Source organism: Sesamum indicum, linkage group LG6 (genome assembly GCF_026168435.1).
Source record: "Sesamum indicum cultivar Baizhima isolate 11 linkage group LG6, ASM2616843v1, whole genome shotgun sequence".
In the NCBI taxonomy this organism is placed as follows: domain Eukaryota; kingdom Viridiplantae; phylum Streptophyta; class Magnoliopsida; order Lamiales; family Pedaliaceae; genus Sesamum; species Sesamum indicum.
The window spans coordinates 16688686-16708369 of record NC_142662.1 but is presented as its reverse complement, the minus strand read 5'-3'; the positions used below and the strand labels follow the sequence as shown (position 1 = coordinate 16708369).

General features: G+C 33.3%; 1 protein-coding gene across 1 annotated transcript; it reads right to left on the bottom strand.

The window, feature by feature from the left end:
- Positions 1-1166: 1166 nt before the first annotated feature.
- LOC105164352 (peroxisomal acyl-coenzyme A oxidase 1) lies at positions 1167-13808 on the bottom strand. The gene is made up of 14 exons (XM_011082984.3): positions 13395-13808; positions 12103-12211; positions 11954-12015; positions 11593-11802; positions 11318-11405; positions 11066-11228; positions 6541-6739; positions 5560-5757; positions 5183-5314; positions 4004-4124; positions 3603-3713; positions 2991-3060; positions 1818-2001; positions 1167-1729 (listed from the first exon to the last, which is right to left on the bottom strand). Exons 1-14 carry the CDS (start codon positions 13530-13532, stop codon positions 1520-1522), a joined length of 1995 nt encoding a protein of 664 aa, XP_011081286.1. The 5' UTR covers positions 13533-13808; the 3' UTR covers positions 1167-1519.
- Between the last annotated feature and the right edge of the window lie 5876 nt (positions 13809-19684).

Genomic DNA, 19684 nt, shown 5'->3' with positions numbered 1-19684 from the left:
GTTAGGGAAGTACATAGATAGGGCGAAAAGTAAATATTTTAATAATAAAGCAAAAAACGAGAGAGTAAAGGAAATAAGAGGCACGCAGGTCCTAACCTAACAGAATTAAAACCAAGCACATTGTCAATAGGGTCTGCAATTATCCCTTGTTAATACCATTAACGAGCATAGAATAAAAATGTATTTCACATAATCATCCTCCAACAATTAATACATACCATAGGTTAAAAGCATATAGTATCCAATATCATATAAAACACAATCATGTGCTGAAATTACATGTAAAATAATGCAGGTAAAAATTGAACATTGGTGCAACCCATGCAGAATGATTTTTGTTTTGAAACCTATTCCAAATTAATTCTAGCATTTTAATTCTAGGAAATTTACCAATCTCAACAAAAAATAATTATATTGACCATAGACGTCCAACTTTTTTCGCTGATAGAACATGACACTCATCTAATGAATATGATGGCACAAGTCTTAGTAGGACACTCGATGCCTATCTTGAGATCTTTGACTTGAAATATTTTAAATTTAACCTTCATTTGATTTCATAATCATAATCCAAACGAATGGTCCAACTACATAGGTTGTCCATGTGGTATATGAATTTTTTCTGATGTTGATATAATATAAACATAATTAAATGAGCACGGCAAAGATAAAGTCAAATAATAAATACTCATTTTAGTCGTTGCATAATATTACATCACGTCGAATCTGTCGAATGGATTACATAAAAATCTGGCGAATTAACTTTCTAATCACTTACTCTAATAATTTTCTGTTACAACATTATACAAATCAAATAGTTATGTCCCCAGTTTGTAACAGCTAGCTTCTACATTATCTTCTTGGGTGCGCTTGTAAATTTTTCAAAACTTTTAATAAAATATTTAAAAATTTATAAGATTTTAAATAATGTTTGATAATTTGAAAGAATTAGCTAACACTGGAAATCAACAATTCCCAACTAAATTTTAAAATATAAACAAACACCTTCAGGTTTAACCATTTAAACTAAAAAATTATCATTATTAATATCTTATACGCTTCAAAATTTATTTTTATCAAACACTTTTAACAATTTATCTTTAAAATAAGATGAAATTCTAAATATATTTTATAATATATTATCAACTTATAGCCAAATGCCCATCTAATACCACAATAAAGAACATCCTTCAATCGAATATGGTTGAGATTGGTAACAAATGCTCACAAAATCAGACTAGAATCGCTGGACCATTTATCCCAGCTGTGTCTCTCTACCAAATATTTATTTTAGAATATTTTCCCAAAAGTAATACACAAATATCACAGCTTTCTGCTCTGGTATCTCCTCTCACGAACACCCAGGGAGAGAGACCTTATTCCATCCGGGTCGGGTTTATGATAGGCAAATCTAGGACACAGTTGGCTAGAGAAGCTGTTTCCTACCACCATCTTTATCATCAAATGTGATTTATTGGTGCACACAGATCAATATTCCATTGGTATCGAATCCAAAAGCCTACATTCTAGCACTGCGGAGCTGTTGCTTAAGCAAAGGCCTTATGTATTCATGGTAGCCATCCGGTATATCTGACTCATTCAACGGATCCCTCCATGCTGCCTCGTAAAGTTGGGGATAAACATTTCCATCATAGCGCCCAAGAATTGAGCCGAGGAAGTGGTCAGTGTAATTGAATGAGTCAACAAGCGCAACGGCATTCGGACGGACCTAAAACAAACATGTAATTTAATGGATTTGGATAAAGAAAGTTTCTGGTGAAGGGCGTGCAGGGGATAATAAAACTCTAAGGCCGAACCTTGGCATACAATGCTCTGAGCTGATCGTTAGCAAATGCAGCCTGCTTAGGGGTGAGGAAGCTGGTAGCGAGGAAGTCACCCTGATGCTTGTGAAGCAGAGAGAGGTAATAAATACCACAAAGTGCCTCTAGCTGTTGCTTGACCCCTTCACCAGGAATATCTTGTTGAAGTTTCTCGATAAACCTAAGCATAGCAGAAGGTTTCTTTTGTGAGAATTTGACATGCACAACAAAATATTTTAGCATAATCTTCTGCACGCAAAGTATTTCTACTGCCTTGATATTGCTCAAGCAAAATTAGGTAAATTAAGCTTGATGGTATCTTATTTACCTCTAGGCGAGTTGTTTGATTGCAAGATGCAGGAGTTTCCATACCCACATCAATAAAATCAGGGGTAAAAAATGAAATTCTACTGGTATAGATATCACATTCATAAAATATTAGAGATCAATGTATCGAATCAAACACACTGTTGGGAACTCCAAAAACCGGATTCCAGGAGTTCTAATCCCGACTTACCTAATGTATTTTGGGGTTCACATGTCGTATGGATATATTCTCATTTATAAGAGATTATATAATCGGGTGATAAAGTGATTTGGAGTAAATACGTGAACACCTTCTGTTGGTAACTTTGAACAAGGGCATGTTCAATCAATGATGTTGCGACAAAACTGTATGTGGGATGTTAGTAAGGCCATGGCATAAACTGGGCAAAGCAAGAAGTTGGATCTAGGTCATGGTTGGATTAATCTTTACAGTGATGCTGAAAGGCATGCCTTCTTTGTTTGTCAGTTAAATGAAAATATAACATCTTTACAACTAGAATGTTGGGTTGGAAGAGACATCATCTTATTGAAAATAAAAGAAATCCATGGTAAACAGCTGACAAAATCTTTCAGTGAAGACCATATAGCCCTTATATTTGTAGCTACTGTAAAAGAGATCCTAGTTTCCTGGACCAGACTAATTCCCGGCCACCACAACACAGAAGAAAGTATGAGACCCAGAAACTTCCAAATTCAACTACCTTAAACACTGGAATTGAGATGTTAGCTCATTTGATGGTTTGAAAGAAAAACACCAACACTGTGGATAAATTCCTCAAACTAATGTCGTCGACCACATCAATCTTGTATAATAAATTACAAAAGCATAAATGAAAAGCTTACTTGGACACAACAATTAATTGACAGTGTGCAACTGCCGCCTCAACTAAATCTGCTGATAGCTCTGCGAAACCTGAAGGCAACAACAAAAGGGAAATTGAAAAACACATTCACAACAAACCGAGGGACAATTACATTTACACCCTCACACCCTCCGGCCTATGGTCTCTTTATACAAACCACCCCTGTGAATAATTACATTTACACAACCCACAAGAGCATCTAAAACATGTTCCCAAAGAAAAAGAAACAAAAAGAAAAGAGGAAAACCATAGAACTATATAATAGGCTATTAATAGGATCAGTTGGACCAATGTAGCCTACATCTAATATCAAAACTATTGGAGTAAATGATCAGATTAAACTTCTTTCTATCAATAAGTAATTAATAGCATCCTTCTTATTTAGATTTTAGGCAATGATGCAAATGATCCAAGTGGCACAAAACTCGTAATGGAATTTGTTATAGTTCTTCTCATCACAGTATATGGACCTTTTCAGCCATAACTTATTTGTCTAGTTGAATCTAAACATAAGACACTCGTCACGCCTGCTTTATTATCTAGTAAACAAATACAGACCAAGAGATATTAAGTCACCATCAACCAAGAGTACCTTCTTCAGGGTTAGCGAACTTGCTCAGATTTCGTGCACAGGAAACAGACATTCTAGCAGCTCTTGCCTCAAATGCTTCCAATACTTGACCAGGCTTTAACCAATCCTCAGCTGCATGACATAAAGACTGAAGTGACCAAACTAATTCGTCCCAAATGGATGTGGGTCATATTAATCACGAAAGGAAACTGGCTATCTTCTATCACTAATTTCTAATAGCAATATGGCATGTAAACATTTATTGATAAAAACTCACGACATGAACACTTCTAATCCAAAAGTAGTTCCCTCATACTATAGACTTGATAAACGTTCAAGTAATTGGATATAAGCATGTCTAGTGAAAATAGTGCTATTTCAGCACTTAATTTATCTACTTTCAAGAAAATTAACCAGCATACCACTTTGAACATTACAGCGGCATTGCATTAGATGTTCAATTCTTCCCATATAAGCAATAGTTCCTACTGGTTGTTTGCCTGTTCCAAGCTGGGAGACAGTCTTCATGAGAAACCTAGCTACCTAGAGGAGAGAGTAATCAATTAGTTAAAACTCATCATGTGATGTGGTTATGTTCTTGACATAGTAAATAACTTAAAATTAAGTCCAAAACTATAGAACAGCGAAACCAATATACGCGGTACGCAATTTAACTATCCAACAGCTTGACATGTTTTATATTGAGTTTCATTCCACATCAAGTCAGAATAAGAATGGGAATAAAACATTGTACAGAGAAAACACTGAACCCATGAATCACTTTTTACACGTAATGCATAAAAGCGTGCACGTTCACATCAAGTGACTTCAGAGCAGGCAACATCGGTGTGCTTGAGACCAAAAATTTTTCATGCTTAATTTTCACGAATAATATGTATAAATACATATATAAACAAAGCAACGCCTACCAAAACATGATCAAGATTCCCTAGTTTAACTAGGAATCAAATAAATTAGCATACACCAACAGACAGTCTACCCAGGCCCTGGAAACATACACTTCTCAGAATAAATTTTCAAATAAATAATACTTATCCCCGTTTATAGAAGACATATCTGACACAAACCAAAAACCCTACATTTTCTGATCCTTTTACATAGTCTATCACATTCACAAGCATATCAGAGCAAAACATTTAATTCAATTCCAGAATCCAAAATTACATCTAACGTAAACCAAGTGAGATGAATAATACATCCAAGAAAAATATCATATTCTACAAGCTTCCAAAATCAGATTCCCGTGACTATAACAAACAGTTCAATAAGAATTTGCATCCAACATAAAAAAAGGCAAATCCAAAATAAGAGAAGCGAAAATGTCATAGTTAATAAAATGATGATCAGATGAAGCTATGTCTTATTATATATCATGTTTCAATACCCATTCCACGAAGTAGTGGATCAACTTTTCTAGTCTCGCATACATTTTAACAGCAAGCAGCTATTGTAATCACGTTTAATGATAGTCTTCGGCTCAGTGTTCAACTCTGTATAAATGTCGAAAAAGAAAAAAGGCAAAAGCAAAGAAAATGTCTACTATAACAACATATAGGATGGATACATCCTAAAATGGCTACCTGTAGAAGCAGGACAGTGTTGTCTCCTTCATATGTACAAGCTGGAACATAAACTGCAAATAATTCTGGAAGCCCACTGCTGCAAAGATAGCCATGGCCTCCACATAACTTTCGACATTCTTCAATTCCATCCTGTGTCACAAAACAAGAATCATTAACAGGCTGGAGGGAGTGAAATATAACAATATTGAACTCTTTGAACTAGCATCACCTTGCTCATAAATTTCTACTCCTGCAACATTCTAGATATTGAGCATGTTGACCAGGCATTAAGCTCAAAGAACAAAACAGACATATAAATAAACAAGCTAGCAGAAGCATGTTCATTGCATCGAACAACTATGATAAAGGAAGACAAAGCGATATGCATAACTTACAGCAGTGGCAGAAGTAGTCAGGGACTTCAACCCTGCAGTGCATGCATGCACCTCAGGCAATGTTGAGAAGTCATTGGCTTGCAACCTTTGTGTTACATCCGTGTACAGCCATTTTAACCATTCACCAACAAATCGAAAGGCATAAGCAGAAGCCAACAAAGGGAAGAGTCTGCTTTGCTGAGTCTTGTAATCAATAACCTATAAATCAAACAGGCACCCAATTATGTCACAATATATTCGCACTAAAAGCCCAACAATTCCTGACAAAAATTTATTTCTTTCAGAATCAAGTTACAAGGAATAGTTAACAGTTGCTCCATCTAAAAAGATGAAAGCAAAGTTCAATGTGCATTACTGCACTAACACAGCAAGACATGAATGCTGCTTCAAACAAGGCTGAACACCTCCAAGGCTCCACCTCCCAAGTGCATAAAGCATGTTTGAGTAAATTTAGTCCATGACTCCATGAAGAAATGAGATTACTCAGATTGAAAGATAAACCAAAAGGCAAGCAACAAGGAAGTACAACAAAGTGAACAAGTAAACAGGACCTATATCCACAAACAGCAATGCGATATCAGTGAACCACTTTATGGTGATGGTGCCTTCATAATTTTTCAAATAAGCCTTATCTGCATGATGTTGTACTTTTATACACAATCTTTCTATATATATATATATGCAGACAGGATCCAAATTATTACACCATCAACCATACAGGTATTTGAGGTTGACTTCTAGACAAACTATCAAGTCCTATTGTGTAAAGGGTGAGAAGAAGTTATCAACCTTGATCAATAGTGGGGTAAACAAGACCAAAGTGGCTTACCATCTCACCTGCTGGCTAGACAATGGTGCAAAACAAGTATTTTGTGACATAAAACAATATTCAACCTTTGTGAATGGTTTTAAGTTACAACATGAAAACCAAGACTTACGAACTAGAACTATTTAACAGAATAGCCTACTCCTAACTCCTACCTGAGTTTCAGGTCCACCATTCTGCGATCCAAATTGTCTCCGTATAGCACTATACCTCGTTGCAATACAGGTTGCTCGTGATAAAGCGCAAGAAGCATCTGCAACAATCTGTTGGCGGACATATACCATAGTCCCATAAACTAACTGCCGCGGCACATCTGATTGTTTATATTTTCCTTCCCTCGTCACCTGAGAAACCCTGAGACATTTGAAAGGAACTTTATAGAAGAGTTTAGGCAATGTTTGTTTTTTGTTCTAATGGAGCGTTTTTCCCAAAATAAAATAGAACACTTAATTTTAATGTCCAAATTTTTCCTCGAAATACTTATTTTAAAGAAATTAAGCCTGATAATCACGATATATATATATATATATTTCAATCAACTTTTATATATTTTTTAAGACAATCATATTAAGAAACATAATACACTTGATGTAACATCACCAATCCAAAAAAAAGTTTATAAGAAATCTACTGCAAAATGTCTCCCCATAAATAAGACAGACACAGATTTGTTCTTTTCATGTTCACCATTACATTCGCAATGGAATATATTCATCTAAAACATTCCGGAACTTCCAAAATGAAACCAAAAACCAGCACTATACTTTCCACATTGGTGCTGACTATATTAAAGATTCACAAAATAATATATAATTCCTAAAAGGTTACACACGGAAAAACTATGAACCTCTCTCTTCTACTTTGTGTTATTGTCAGTCCAGAGCCAATCTTGTGAATATTCTTATGGTATTGGCAAAGACTCTAGCTTGAAGATTCGAAGCTCTCCAACAAGAAGGAGGCTTTTTGATCAAAAGGAATCTATTCTTTAAGTTTCTTTAACTTTTAGAGTCAATTGCACTTAAACTCCCTCCAAAAATGTGAAATGATATTTTCCTCCTGAAAAGTTTCAAAGTTAAACTTACACCCCTTCCGAGACTTCTCAGCTTACAACGGGTCCCTTCCGTTAGGGTTTATATGGGAAATATTTAGAACGTCACCAAAAAAATTGCATAAACTTTCATTTACACCTCATTCAACATTCCCATCCTAATATTTTTATACTTATAAGGGGGTAAATGTTATACATATAAAATCAAAATAGTGTAACTGTAATATAATATTATTTCCGAATCATAGCCATCAAATAAAATGTAGCCATTTACGGTTTATGAATGAAAACATAGTCATTTTTTGTACTTTTTTTCCTATATGGAGCGAGGTGTCCACTTATGTTGCATCTATTGCTTGACGCACTACATGAAGTACTTGCACAACACATTTAAATATATAGATGAACAATGTTATTAACCTGGCCTCATATATGTGAAGTAAATAAAGCATTCTTTCATTCATCAATGGCTACTTTGTAAAAGGAGAATTTTAAGAGGGGGTAATTGTAATTTTTAAACTTTGTAGGGGCAAAGTGTAGTTTCCCATTTTAGAGGGGGTCCAATTGTAATTAACCCTAATTTTTATGATTGAGGAATCGTATGGTGATTTTCAATTTTCATGAATACTCTACCCCAAAATATATGGCTTCTATTTCTTTCCTAGGATGTCCCAAAAATGAAATTCCAAGTCCTTTTCCAAATAAATCTCTCTCACTTAAAGAAATAAGTTAATACCGTAAGGCTAGTGGGGTATTAAACCACTAATGCAAGTCGTAAGATACACAACTTATATTTTTGCAACTCTCTTCTAAGATGTTGCGCCAGTTCTATACAAAAACAGAAAAATGTTATGAGTATTAATCATATATCTTTGATTACGAGATATGTCTATTCTTTAGTCCTCTATTTCGTTTGTTGTATTTTGAGTCCTTAACCATTTAAGATTAGGTTCAGAATTTATTATTACTTCCTAAATAAGAATCTAAGGCTTTGTTTGGTTCAAATGACAAGAAAAGAAAAGTGAGAGGGGGACAAGAAAAGAAAAGTGAGAGGGGGAGGGGGAGGGCAAGAATAATAGTTTTCCTTCAAATTGTTTGGTATGATTGGAAGGGAGTAAATCTCAAATACTTCCACTTGTTTGGTACAAGAAAAACAGATTGAGAAGAAAGGTATTTTTTGAAATTTTACTGAATGACACTTCTCTTTATTTTGTATTAAAATATTAATAAATTAATATTATACTTATATAATTTTAATATATCAAAATTTTAAAAACATTAATAATAAAAATACTTATCAAACAAGAACAAGAATATTTTTTATTAATAAAAATATTCATCGTTGACTTTGATACAATAGTTTTTCTCTAGCAATTATGTATGATATTACCAGGGAAGGAGAAAAGAATTGGAGGAAAATTATTATATATATGGGTAATTAAGTAAATAAAAATAGAAGATATTTTTGTCTTTTTGGTCTTATACATTCACTTTTCCGCCCAATTTTGGACCGAAATTGGACTGTGGACGGGTTCCATATACATCGAGTTTTACTTCCCGTCCATCTTTTTCCCTTAACCAAACACCAAACAATCTCTTATATATTCCTTTTTACTTCCACTTCTCTTATACTCCCACTTTTCACCCCAACCAAACATACTCTAAAATCTTTCCCTAGGAAAACTGTTTCAAGGCCTACAAGTAGTTATGTTATCTTCTTATTTGACTAGAACTATAAAGTCATGCTTTCTTTCATTCATTTGCTTCAGCTATTGCAAGGAAAAATGGTGTCCCCTCTTCCTTGACCTTTATTTCTCTTTTTAATTTGTTGCAGTTATTCTTCTTTCTCATAGTTGTAACATTCTACTAATCTTCTCATGATACTTCCACTTGTTGCAAAGGCTGATCGTTTAACATAATAACAAAAACAGCCTCTGTTTTCCCCTAAAGCTGCTCTTCTGGGTATTATTCGCAGCCTGAAACGGTAAACAGACAGGTGCAACTCATTGTGGTCCTGGAACCATGAGTGATTCGTCACTCCAACAGTGAAACTGCTAAACAGACACAAATTGACATCAATTGTGTGCTGACAAATGATGGACTGGCAAAGTACCTTATCATAAATCAACAACTCTCTTTAGCTTGATCAGCACAGCCGTTGGCAGCAATAACATCCCCATTCCCCATGCCATCATCTTAGCAGTTTTCCATTGCTTAAAACATCTCCCCTTGTATATTTTCACATGATGAGATGCTGAACTTCCAACTACTATTTGCAATATTGTTAACACTACTTCTCTTTGGTGCAATATGATATGTTTCTTTCCCATCTACCCACTCGCCCACAATATGCATATGTGCCTAATTCTTGAATATGTAATACATCCAGAAAAGAACACATACCTTTGAGCATTCTCTCTTTGTGTACTCCATAAATTAACGATAATATTAGACTAGGAGATTTATAAAGTATTTCAGCGTATAACCAAAAGCCAAACTTCAAAGAGTGAGCTTCAGTTGCCTATAAAGGTAACATCATAAAAAATCTCCTGAAACGAGAAAACCAGAAGAAAACAGAAGAAAATGGAGAACTAAAAAGTTGGAATGAGAAGAGAGAAAAGAGGCAAAGGGAAGACAAGGAAGAGGTAACAAAGGGAATCAGAAAAAAAGCCATTTTTCTGTTTTATCCGGTCCAACCCAGCAGCCATCCTTTCAATCAATAAGTTCGATAAAATTTGGTCCAAGCCAATTTGCTTAATCTAGATACAAGAAGAACAGAACAGAAAACCAATGTATTTCATGTTTTTTGCCATAGAAAATAATGACTGTTCTGTAAGAAATAGAAATATATTATAATCTAAAGAAAGTACTTTAACCAAGATGGATACTATTTGACTTTCTCAGATAATCATTTACTTACATTTCAAGGGGTTTGTATTCTTCATCATCCATATCATGTAAAAATGTGCAATTAACATGTTTTGTTGCTTCTAGAAAGACTAAACATTGACTTCACATGATTAGTAGTGTCATTCAATCAAATACATCCAGATCTAGTTAAATCTGAAACTTAGAAGAATAGTTCAAAGTGACAGCATTGACATAAGATTAATATGTGTTATTTCCCAGCGGACAAAACATATCACAATATATTGGGCAACATGAAGAAATGCATTATATAATGCAAAAAATCTAAAATGTTAGTAAATTATAGAATAATGTTGTGAAATTTGAAGTTGTAACAGAAGCAGCTCATTAAGAATACCAACAAGAAATATTCATTGTACAAGTCATAATACATTGAGTATTAGTATTATACAAAGAAGTATAAATTTTATTAATGGATGTAACATTTGTGATAGTAGATGTTATCGTATATTATGGCTAATAATATGCTAATATAGCCAGTAATATGATGGTCTTGGCAGCATAATACAATATTATAGGATATTATCAGCGTTATTGAAAAATAATAGTTACCAGCAAATTTTCATAAATTGGAAACTGTGGGTGTACGCATCAGCCGAAATTACAGAAATGACTCGATGCTTAAACCATGCTTAGAAGAACAAATAATTCTAGATTTACAAAGAAACTAAAAAGTACTTTGGCAGAGGTGGATGACAACATACCTCATCAACATCTGATCTCGTGGAATACGGACATGATCAAATCTAAGCACTCCATTGTCCATGGTGTTGTATGCTCCATTTCCAAATTTCATTCCAATGTCTCCAATAGTTATTCCTGGAAGAGGTCTATGATTCTCCAAGCTCCGTAGTTGGACAATAAAACCTAAAAGGCAAGCATTATTATACTATCCTATGAAAGAAGAATTTGGAGATGAACTATATAAAACAATAGAAAGAAGTGCTTGCCCATACCATGAACACCGTGGTCTTTACCATCTGTAATGAGACGAGCATAAACGACAGCATGTGTGGACACTTTGCCCAGTCCACCAGGCCACCACTATGTAGAAGATAGTCAGAGATTAAGAACCCATATGAGAGGTCAATGAATAGAAAAAACAGTATAACTCTGGCAGTGAAAATATAAACACAACAATATCACTGATAACCAAAGACCATAGCAGAATGATGCCTCATTTTGTCCAACAGAATAAAAGCACACAGCAAACTCGTTGTGCATAACTTACTTTGCTTGAAGTTAATGTCGGACTATGAATTACAAATTCATCTGTACGAGGGTCAAATGTTGCAGTGGTTTCAAGACCTTGCACATTGGAGCCATGGCCAAGTTCAGTTTGAGCATAGCAGCCAATTATTTGCATCTTGTAGGCCAAGGGCAACCATTTTTGCTGCTGTTCATCAGTGCCCTGGCCTTTTATGGCTGGTACAAACATCCCCTAAATAGGAAAAAGTGCAAGAAGGTCATAACAGCCAATTATTTCACATTCAGACTAGAGACTCGAGATGAAAATTTCAACTTAGCAACATACAGTACCATTGGAAAATTATTTTATAGACAAGAAATCAAAATTTAAAAGTGGAAGCTACCCAGTGAAGATCAGTATAAGCTGGTTCATCCACATAAAACCTCAATTTAGATGCCTCTTCTTCTGCAACCATGAAATCAAATGATATTAGATTCATTCACATGGAGATAAAAGCAGCTAAAATCGCTTCAAAATCTGAAAAGAGCTCACCTGATAGGTGAAGTTCAAGAATTCGTTTCCATGCATGAGCAGCCTTCCTAAGGGTATTTTTGAATAGTTCCTTTCTCGGTAGCATAGTTCTGTTGTCCTTCCGGAATGCCTAACTCCAACCATGAAATAACTCATGTTAACATCCATCCATCAGGTGGTCTAGAGTTCTTGTGGTGGACCAAGGCTTTGTTTGTTCAATGACAAGGGAATGGGAAGGAGAAGAAAGAAATTTAAATTTACTGGGGTAAGTTTAGTACTTTTCATCCAAATTGTTTGAAATTACCAAAAGGAAGTACACCTCTAATGCATCTCCTGGTTTATTTGACCCAGAAATTACTCATTTCTGACATTAACATTTTTCCTCTTGTTTTGTGCATAAAAATAAAATAAAATTGGGGTAAATTACATTTTAAAACCTTATCCTTCATCTTTTCAGTAGAAATTGGGCTGTGAACAAAATGCTTCACTAATACTCTACTTTACTAATCTTTTACCGTTCACCTAAGCCAAACATACCGTAAATACTCTTCATTATTGAATATAACATTTGCTGGATGCAACTTAATTATTTAAATGCAATCCGTTATCCACGAAATGAACTTATCATTAAATCTGAAGAAAAACTGAAATTTGAGTAGCTATCCATCCTCAAATTATAGGCACGATCTTATGCCTCCTATGGTTAGGAAAGCCGTATTATAGGAAGAAAAAAGAAGAGTCTTCTGACTTTGACAAATAATATACAAAGTACTAATTGTCGGTAATAAGCCAATTCAATCATTAAGTAGTTTATTACTTTGTACTTCTCTCTTTTATATGCATTTACTATTAAATTGTATCCCTTCCTTTCAAATACATTATGAGATTATAGCTCATCTTCCTTCATACACAATTTTATGACCTACAAATTGAAGTACAAACACAACATAAGAGTTCAGTCTAGCTCAGCTTGATATTTCCATTGTATACTTCAAGATAATATCCAGTATTCGTCCCTTTTCACACGCTTAAATTTCAAATTCCAAAAAGTAGAAATATTCAGTTCATCTTTAAATAAACAAAAACAGTGGAATAGAATACTCATCATCATTTGCGCACTAATTTCCTGACAGCAAAACAACATTTTTAGGACTATATCAATTATCACCAACCGAAATTTTACTAAAACTCGAGCAAAACGAAGTCGAATTTCATCGAGTGCCCTAAATTCATCCATAGACCGCATTAACCACCACCAACCACCAACCCCACATACACAAAAAGAAAAAAAAAGAAAGCTAGAGAAAAGTTACAGGATCATTGGCCACGAGCTTGGAAATACGATCAGAAACTTCGAAGGCGTCTCGCGAGCCAGCCCAGACAATCTTCATGGCCTCCACATCGAACGCCGCCTTCTTCCTCTCATCAGCAAGATAATCAACTCCCTCCATTTTCCCTCGGTCAACAACAACGATAGTGATAACAATTTACAGATTAACAGATATATTCCCCGATGGCGCGAGAAATCAGTATATATATAGAATTATACTCAAATGTGTACAGTGTTGGCGTATTTCTGTGCACTAGAAAAGAAAAAAAATTGCGGAAAGAATTTTGCACACGTCGTATCGACCTTCCCGAGGAAATTTGATTCGTGTTCTCGGTGATATATATATAGAAGTTTATGTGTATCTGTATACGAATACACAGAATATCCAATCACACAAATACAATAGTGCGTGTGTAAATTCACGCACATTTATATTGCCAACCAACCGCCCCCAACTGACCGTCCACAACTGCCCACAATTTTTGACCCATATGTTTTTTAGGGGAAAAATTCAGACACTCTGTACCAATAGGAATATTTAAAAAATTCTCAATAAAAATTAAAGTATTAAATATTTTTGTGATATAAAATAAATTTAATAAAAATTGTATAGAAATCAGGCCATATGCTATTATATATATTTATTAATAATAATATATTATTTTATATAATAATTATTTTTAATTATATAAATAATTAAATATATTTTAATTAAATTAATTAAAAATTAATTTATACATTAAAAAAATGCAACTACGGCAGCGCCGCTGCTGAACAGGAGCGCGCAACCGCGCACTCCTCACCTCTGGACGATGACCGTCACCCAACGTAGTGAGGGCGATGGTCGTCGCACTCCACTTTTGAACAACGTCTGTTGCCCAGACGGGCAAGTGGGGGGTGCGAAGGGAAGGGAGAGGAGGTCGGGGTTGGGTGGGGGCACTCCTCACCTCTGGACGATGACCGTCACCCAACGTAGTGAGGGCGATGGTCGTCGCCCTCCACTTTTGAACAACGTCTGTTGCCCAGACGGGCAAGTGGGAGGTGCGAAGGGAAGGGGGAGGAGGTTGGGGTTGGGCGGGGGAGGGGGGAGGCGGGGATTACGGGTGAGTTATAATTATTATTTTGAATATTTTTATAAAATTATAATTATATATTTTATAAGTATATTTTAATAGTTATAAATTATATATATTATAAATTAAAATAATTATATATTAATAGGCCTAGTTTGATTAGGAGGGGTATTTTAGTCATTGTTTCAAATAAAATAGACTCAAGTTGACTAGGGGTGATGTGATTATTTATTCATCACATAGCGGTGATTTTTTATATTAAAATTTTCATAGGAGGGCTTTTTATATTTTTACATATGGGGTCAAAATGAATTGAACCCTATTTTGTAATGTTCAAACTAGAAACAATAACGTATCGAAGTTGGGGCAATTTAAGAGCTGACTAATTGAAACTCTTTGTGCCCGTAATTTTATGGACTGGATGGAACGAATAAATCATTAAACTCGATTTATTTAAACTAACATAAAAAGAAAAGTTACTCCACACTTATAAATTAATAGCGATTAATTAAACCGCCACGCCAATTTTCTGTGAAGTCGAAAATATTGTTCATGAAAAAATAACTAACTTAGTCAACTTTTCAAAAGTTACATTAATTTAATTATTATTTTTTTCTTTCTTTTTTTATTAATATAATGTAATAATTTATATATTTTACTCTCATTTATGATATATTTTAAAACGTAAAAAATTATTTATTATATGCATAGGAACGATATGCTACAACGATTAATAAATTTTAAAAATATTTTAATTTTTAAAATATTACGGGGTTTATCGATCAATAATATTAAAATATGCTCAACACCCTATAAATACCACAAAGATCAACTTTAAAATCAAATTACTATTCATTTTGATAAAACATGACACATGCCACCTCACCTATAAAAAGTTATTTCTCTAAAAAAGACTTACAGCACATTCATAATATTTGAATTCGTTTTTTGAGTGTTTTGTTGTGTTTTGTGGAGATAAAGAGAGAAAAATAAAGATTAATAGGTATATGTTAGAGATAGTATATATGTTTGGATTTGTTTTTGGAGATAATTTAAAATAAGTATTGTATGTTTAATATTGTATTTTGGAGATAAAAATTACTATTCATTATTAAATCATTGTGAAATCATGTCTTTTTTTATATATATTTATGTATATGTGTGTGTGTGTGTATAATGCATACTAAAACAGTTAAAAGCACCCAAATAAGGTGTTTTTGAATGATGACAAACAATGAATATATTTTGACTTGTCTCGAAAATAATTTAAAAATAAAAACAAATATAGTGATCAAGTGTATCGAGAGCAATTTCAGAATTTTCACCACTGTTCAAATCACTACCACATCAAAATATTAAAAACAATGCTATATGAAAACCACGACTTCTTTATAAATTTTATATATGCATGTTTAAGTTTTTAAAAAGTTACAAATTTAAAATATTCATTACTTTTATATATATAAAAATGTAAACTACTTTGCATCATTATTTTGATGCGCCAACGTACTATTTTTTAGATATTATATGCGAATATAAAAAACCCTTAAAATTTCAAACCATTTCAAGATCTCGTGTACTTTGAAAGTGCTATATTGAAGTTGATGGCTCAAAAATAAATCCAAGTTTAACATTATCCCTTTGTTTAGAGGGTGTTTGTAAATGTCGAAAGTAAATGCTTATTAGCCTAATGTTGAAAATAAATTAAAAAATATTTTTGTTTTACAATTTTTACTTTTGAATTACTAGAATAAAATATGTTGGTTTAAGTTAAAAGCTATAAGTAACTCCCTACCAACTTTTACACTGAAAAAATTGAAAATATTGTGTTGTTTTTCGTAACATTCCAACTTCAACTTCAACTTTTTTATTTTTAAATTTTATTTTCAAGTACTCTCGGCTTTTGTTACTGCTTAATTTACAACTTTTATTATAATATTCTCACCATAAAATAAGAAGTTATTGCAAAACCCCCTTAAAGAATGAAATTATTTCGTGTTACTATATATTACATTTTAATATTTAAATTACAACACATGCCTCTTCATTTTCCTACATGGATGTTGATTAGTGGTATTGGTTGACGTTTTATGGCCATTATATTTGTAACCTTTCTTCTTCAATATCATCTTCCAACTAATATACCATACTTATTGTTATACCACTTACTAATCACTTATCCTCACTTGTAATTCACATTATTGTCCATTTATTCACATTAAAATAGTGGATGATTTTTGCACCTATGAACAAATAGGACATCTTTCTTCCTATTGAGACACACACACATACAAGATATTCTAAATGAAATTATCCTATAAGAGAATTATATTAGTTGTAGGAAGGTGCTCTTTTTTGGTGGAGCATTAGACTCTACAACTTGTCCAAAGTGACTTAGAGTTATACGACGTTGTCCGGCTGTTGTATCCTGCAGGTGACGAGTCAAGAGTAATATTACTGGACCACTAAGAATATTTTACTGCAGTGAGCTTGAATCTCCTTAAAGAGAGTGAGATATCTGCCTCAAAGGTATTTTGTTTTTATTTTTTAACTGTAATTGTTATTTTTACAACAATTTTAAGGAGGTTCAAATGGCTATAATTGAAAAACTATCGAATGTCAACATGGGAGATCTCAACAAGCTCTTTCTTTTCAGTGGTACCCATTTCGATAGATGGAAGGAAAAGTGCTTTTTTAACTAAGCCTTCTCATAGTTTTTGATATTCTTACTAAAAAGGATCCAAACAAGATTATGCTATCCACCAAGAGAAAGTGGAAAACTACAACATTGATAATTTTTATGATTATTATGATGAGCATACTCTTCTGCAAAGAAATTTTGGGAAGCATTGTAGAGCAATTATGATACCAAAGAATCAGGTGCGAAAAATTATGTTGGTAGAGGATTTCTTTTTCTTTTTTTTTTTTTAATCCCAGATGATGGATAATAAATCAATTGCTGACCAACCTAAGACTTTATCATAATTTTGGGAGAACTCAAGTTGAAGGACATCAAAATTTGAGATAACCTTATTGTTTGTAGCATCATTGACAAACTCCCGCCTTCATGGAAGGAACTTCAAAAAACAATTCACCACAAGCAAAAGGAACCATCTCATGAAATGTTGATAATGTGAATCCACATGGAAGAAGAAGCAAGGGGCCAAGATGCACTCATGCAGCTCCTAAGAGTAGTGCACAATCCATCATAACAGATGTAAATTTAATTTCATCAAATAATATTGCACCCAACTCTCACAAAAGTACCTATTTGAAGTCAAAAAAGAAGAATTTCATGAAAAATTATGATAAATTTTCCAAGAAAAATAATGGGAATAACCAAGCTCTAGATCAAAATCCAAAAGCATATTATGTATGTGGCAAGAGTGGGCATATTGCTTGATTTTGTAATAATAGTAAATGTGAGCCTACTCTGCAAGCTAATGTAATTGAGGAGCCACTTGCGACAATGATAACAGACATACATGTGGTTGAAAGTGTTGACGGGTGGTGGGGGGACTTTGGTGCAAACTGCTATGTTTGTTATGAGAAAAGTTGGGTCAGAGTGTATACTCCATTTGAGGAGTCGAGAACTATTATGCTTGGTGATTCTCATGCTATATCCAAGTTCTTGGATGGGAGTAGTTTTCTTGAAATTTGCCTCAGGAAGGGTACTGACCTTGAAAGATGTGTTGTACACTCTTTCCATGAGGAAAATGATGTATAGCAGATTATAGAATTTAAATATGTAATTACAAAAAAGAATTTTTCTGGGTATGGGGTATGCATGTGATGGAGTGTTTAAATTAAATTTTGAGATGAATAAAATATCTTCTACTTTTGTTTATATGCTCTTAGCTATTAACTTTTTGCACATTAATAATTGTTATGCTTGAATCATGAGTAATTTAGGATTAATTAAAAAGAATTTTTGAGAAATGTGAATTTTGTAGTAAAGCCAAGATCACTAAAAGGTCTTATCCAAGTGTTGCAAGAAAAATAAAATTACTAGAATTAAATACACGATGATATTTATGAACTTGGAGGAATTTCAACTCATTGAGAAAATCGTTATGTTGTGACTTTTATGTTTCTTTAATGAAAAATAAGAGTAATGTTTTTGACAAGTTAAAGATTATCTTCACGAAATTAAAAATTAATTTGGTAAGGAAATAAATGAATTAGAAGTGATAGAGGCCCAGAATATGAGTCAAATGAGTTAATTCTTTTGTTAAGTTATTGGGAACAATTCATGAAATTATTCTACTGTATTCTCCTGCATCTAATGATTTAGCTAAGAGAAAAAAAATACAATATTGGTTGACTTTGCAAATGTCATGCTTATCAAATCTTGTGCAGTACCTTCAAATCTTTGGGTGAGGTTATTTTATACAGTTTGTTTTGTTTAATAGGATGCCACTTAAAGAAAAAAGAAAAACTAAATTAACACCTTTAGAGGTGTGGAGAGGTTATAAGCCAATTGGGATACCTTAAAGTTTGGGGTTGTTTAGCCTCTGTGAGGCTTACAGATCCTAAAATTTCAAAACGAGGAGTAAAAGTTACAATTTGTGCTTATTTTGGTTGTTTCTAGTAATACAACTTACAGATTTTTAAATCTGAAAGATAATGTGATTATAGAATCAAGTGACGTTATCTTGCATGAAGAAAAAATTCCATCTAACTCTAAGAATTGTGCAAGACAAAATATTGAAAAGAATATTTTATCTTTACCTAGCTCTTTCACTTCGATTTTGAAAATTGAGAAAACTAATGTCAAACTAAGAAATAGAGTAGAAAAAGATTTTAGTCCTACTTTTTATATTTTCAATATTGAAAGTGACCCTAATACTTTGAAAGAAACTTTTTTATCACCTAATGCTATTTTTTTGAAGCAGTGGTGAATGGTGCTATGGAATCTTCAATTTCTAATAAAACTTGAAAATTAGTGGATTTATCACTGGGTTGTAATGGGTCCTTAGAAAAAATATTTCATCAATTTGGTAATAAAATTATTAAGTTATTACCTATTTATTTTTTTAAATACACTGTAGGATCAACTTAAGAACACGGCGGAAGTGTGAAAAAAAAGTATTTAAAAGCAATTAATTCGAATTAAAGGGTGTGCCCTTGATTTTTTCGGGGCATTCGGTGTATGAAATGAAGTTTTAATCATGTACAAGGCTTATGAATAAAAGAAAAA